The sequence below is a fragment of the Rhincodon typus genome, chromosome 46 (genome assembly GCF_021869965.1).
Source record: "Rhincodon typus isolate 14 chromosome 46, sRhiTyp1.1, whole genome shotgun sequence".
NCBI lineage: Eukaryota > Metazoa > Chordata > Chondrichthyes > Orectolobiformes > Rhincodontidae > Rhincodon > Rhincodon typus.
In genome coordinates, this window is record NC_063377.1 from 8,431,035 (window position 1) to 8,435,457 (window position 4,423).

The window sequence follows — 4,423 nt, forward strand, 5'->3', positions numbered from 1 at the left end:
AGGGTCAGTGCTGAGGGAGCAGGCACTGTCAGAGCATCAGCGCTGAGGGTGTGGGCACTGTTGGATGGTCAGCACCGAGGGAGTGCTGCACTGTTGGCGGGTCAGCGCCGAGGGAGCGGGCGCTGTCGGAGGGTCAGCGCCGAGGGAGCGGGCGCTGTCGGAGGGTCAGCGCTGAGGGAGGGCCATACTGTCAGAGGATCAGTGTTGAGGGAGCGGGCACTGTCGGAGGGTCAGCGCTGAGGGAGCGGGCACTGTCGGAGGGTCACTGCTGAGGGAGAGTGTGGGAGTGAGAGAGAGAGTGTAGGTATGGGATTGAGAGGGTGCAGGATTGAGAGAGTGCGGAATTGACAGAGAGTGTTTGGGAGTGAGAGACAGAGAGTGTGGCATTGAGAGAGAGAGTGTGGGAGTGAGAGAGTGTAGGAGTGACAGAGTGGGATTGAGAGAGTGTGTGTGGGATTGAGAGAGTGTTTGTGTGGGATTGAGAGAGAGAGAGAGGGAGTGAGAGAGCGTGGGAGTGACAGAATGGGATTGAGAAAGTTTGGGATTGAGAGAGTGTGGATATGGGATTGAGAGTGTGGGAGTGAGAGTGAAAGAGTGTGGGAGTGAGAGACAGAGAGTTTTGGCGTGAGAGAGAGTGTGGGAGTGAGAGAGGTTGGGATTGAGAGACTGTGTGTGTGGGATTGAGGGTGTGGGAGAGTGTGGGAGTGAGAGAGAGAGAGTGCTGGATTGAGAGAGGTTGGGATTGAGAGAGTGTGGGAGTGAGAGACAAAGAGTGTGGGAGTGGGATTGAGAGGGTGGGAGTAAGAGAGCGGGAGAGTGTGGGAGTGAGAGCGGGAGAGTGGGGTAGTGGGGTGGGAGTGAGAGAGCAGCAGAGCGTGTGAGAGTGAGAGTGTGTGGGAGCGAGAGAGTGGGACTGTTCCAGTAGAGCTCAGTGAAACGATGACCTTCACGGTGCGGGAAGCCAGGCCTGAGGACAGCGAACAGATTGTCCGAATGATCAAGGTCTGTCTTCAGCAACTCCCCTCCCCTCCCCTCCCCTCCCTTCCCTTCCCCTTCCCAGGGAACTCAAGGGTAATCTTATAAACTTTCACAAAGTCTGCAGCCCCTGTAGTTAGGGGGAAAGCAGGGCCCTCTCTCTGTTAGATTTCCTTTGACCAGCCCTGACAATAGTTTGAGATGTGACTGGTTTAGCCGAGACAGGCTGGGGGTAGTGGAGGGGGGAAGGGAATAGAGAACCTCTGAACCTTCCACAGTTTACAGCGTGGAAAGGGATTGTGAGTAAATGCAGGTTGGATTTTTATTGGTTCTTGGTCTCCAAAATGTTGCCAGCCCCTGATTACTCTGCCGAAGAGGGACTGGTTATACAAACAAGGTGTGTTTCTGTACACATTCACGTCTGTGTGAGAGAGAGAGAGAGCGTGTGTGTGTGTGTGTGTGGGAGAGAAACAGCGTGTTTGGGAGATAATGCGAATGTGAAAGGGTGTGTATGAGAGAGACAGTGTGTGATAGTGTGTGTGTGAGAGTGTGTTTGTGTGTGAGAGTGTGTGTGTGCAAGTGTGTTTGTGTGTGTGAGTGTGTGTGTGCAAGTGTGTGTGTGAGTGTGTGTGTGCAAGTGTGTTTGTTTGTGTGTGTGTGAGAGAGAGTGTGTGAGAGTGTGTTTGTGTGTGTATGTGAGAGAGAGAATGTGAGAGTGTGTGTTTGTGTATGTGAGAGAGCATGTGTGTGTGTGAGTGTTTGTGTGGGAGTGTGAGAGAGTGTTTGTGTGTGTGTGAGAGAAAGTGTGAGTGCCTCTGTGTGTGAGAGAGTGTGTGAGCAAAAGAGTGTTTGTGTGTGTAAGAGAGAAACAGTTTGTGAGCAAGAGAGAGAGAGAGTGTGAGAGAGTGAATGAGAGAGAGAATGAATGTGAGTGAGAGAGCATATGCGAGTGAGAGAGCATGTGTGAGAGATAGAGAGCGTGTGAGAGTATGTGCGTGAATGTGAATGAGAGTGGGTGTGTGAGTGTGTCTCTAACAGAATGTGTGTGTGTTTGTGGCTATGAGTGTGAGTCTGTGCTCACAAGAGTATCTCTGGGAATAGGTGTGTGTGTTCATGTATATGTGGGGGTCTAGACTGGAGGATGACAGATTTTCTTCCCCATTACTGAACCCATTAGTTTCCAATTCCAGATTTTATTCCTTGAATTTAAATATCAACCAGGAGCTGTGGTGGGATTCGAACCCACATGCCCACAGGTTTAGTGCACGCCTCTGGAAGTAATTGCTATTCTACTGGTTCTTTGTGTTCCAGGAGCTGGCAGCATATGAAAAACTTGCAGACCAGGTGGCTCAGACCGCAGTAGGTGATGTTTATCCATGACATACTCTCACCCTGTCATTCTGTGTTCCACACACTCCCACACACTCACACTCAAATTCATTATACATGAATATGCACACTCACATACACACACACTCACACAAACATACTTTTGCTTACTCATACACGCAGACACACACGACCACACACATATAGTCTGTCTATCTCTCTCTCACACACACACTCTCTCTCTCTCACACACACAGTCTCTCTATCTCTCTCTCAGTCACACACACACACTCTTTCTCTCACACACAGTCTCTATCTTTCTCACACACACACTGTCTCTCTCTCGCACACAAACACAAACACACAGACTCTGTCTTATACACAGTCTCTCTCTTTCACTCTCTCTCTCTCTCTCTCTCTCTCTCACACACACACACAGATACGCTCTCTCTCACACACAGTCTGTCTCTCACTCAAACACACACACAGATACTCTCTCTCACACGCACACAGTCTCTCTCACACACATACATACATTCACACACAGACACACACACAGTCTCTCTCTCTCACACACACTCACACACAGACTGTCTCTCATACACAGTCTCTCTCTCTTTCACTCTCTCACACACATACATACACACACACAGAGACACACACACACTGACTCTCTCTCACACACACAGACTCTTTCTCTCACACACAGTCTCTCTATCTTTCTCACACACACACTCTCTATCTCTCGCACACAAACACAAACACACAGACTCTCTCACACACAGTCTCTCTCTCTCACTCAAACACACACACACAGATACTCTCTCTCTCACTCACACACATACATACACACACACAGACACACACACAGTCTCTCTCTCTCTCTCTCACACACACACACACACACAGACTCTCTCACACACAAACAGTCTCTCTCACACACAAACAGTCTCTCTGTCACTCACACACACACACACATACTCTCTCTCTCACACGCACACGGTCTCTCTCTCATTCTCACACACACACTCACACACATACACAGTCTCTCTCACTCACACACACAGACTCTCTCCCTCTCACACACAGTCTCGCTCTCTCAGGTTCTTGCAAAGATTTGTAGCTCGGGTTGTGGATGAGATTGTTGGTTTGCTTGCGGAGCTGGCTGGTTATTGTACAGACGTTTCATCACCGTGCTAGGTAACATCATCAGTGCGGCCTCCGATGAGGCGATGTTGTTCCAATCTGCTTGGAATTTATATGATCAGGTCTGTTAAGCCGGGTTGTGTCATTTCCAGTTTGTTCTGCACGGGTTTGTACATGGGGTCTATGTTTGTTCATTGCATTACGGGGTGAAAACCAGGTGTCTAGGAATTCCCATGTGTGTCTGTGGTTGGCTTGAGCTAGGATAGTCGCATTATCCCAGTTAAATTGATGGCCTTCATTGTCTGAGTGTAGGGAAAGTTTGTCTTTTTGCTGCTAGCTGGTGTTTGTGTATCCTGGTAGCTGACTCCAAACAGCTCCATCAGCAAGGACAACATACTCAAACTACTCGATCTCACCACACACTTCATCTTTAACAGCCAAATATACAAACAAAGCAACAGCATACCTATGGGGTCACCCAACCCTGGACATATTGCAGAGGCAGTCATGCAAAGACTGGAATGCATTACCCTCCCCCTCAAACAGCCAAAACTGTGGATCCGATACATGGACGACACATCTGTCATCATTAAACGCACCACGTTAGAAGAAACACACCATTTCGTCAACAGCGTTTTCACCAGGATCAAATTTGCAAGCGAAGAGGAAGACAACAATCAGCTTCCATTCCTAGAAGTCAGGGTAGAATGAGTGACCAACGGGGCGATCCAAATCACAGTTTACAGGAAGGCCACCCACACTGAACAAATCCTCAATTTCCACAGCACTCACCCCAACGTCCACAAACAAAGTCGTGTTAGGACACTATTCAAACAGGCCGCAACTCACTGCAACACGCCAGAACTAAGCAGGAAGGAGGAAGAGCACCTACATAAGGTATTTGCTAACAACGGATATCCCGACAACTTCATCCACAGCTGCCTACTAGATAGACAATGCCAAGAGGACACAG

The 4,423-nt window shown here is 49.0% G+C and overlaps 1 protein-coding gene across 1 annotated transcript in view; it reads left to right on the forward strand.

Annotated features, from left to right (window-relative positions):
- The first annotated feature begins 876 nt into the window (after positions 1-876).
- Positions 877-4,423, forward strand: part of LOC125487859 (diamine acetyltransferase 1-like) — a 9,305-nt gene continuing 5,758 nt past the window's right edge. The window contains exons 1-2 of the mRNA XM_048620304.1: positions 877-1,002; positions 2,287-2,338. Coding sequence (XP_048476261.1) covers positions 940-1,002; positions 2,287-2,338 — 115 coding nt within the window. The 5' untranslated portion in view covers positions 877-939. The remainder of the gene's footprint in view (positions 1,003-2,286; positions 2,339-4,423) is intronic.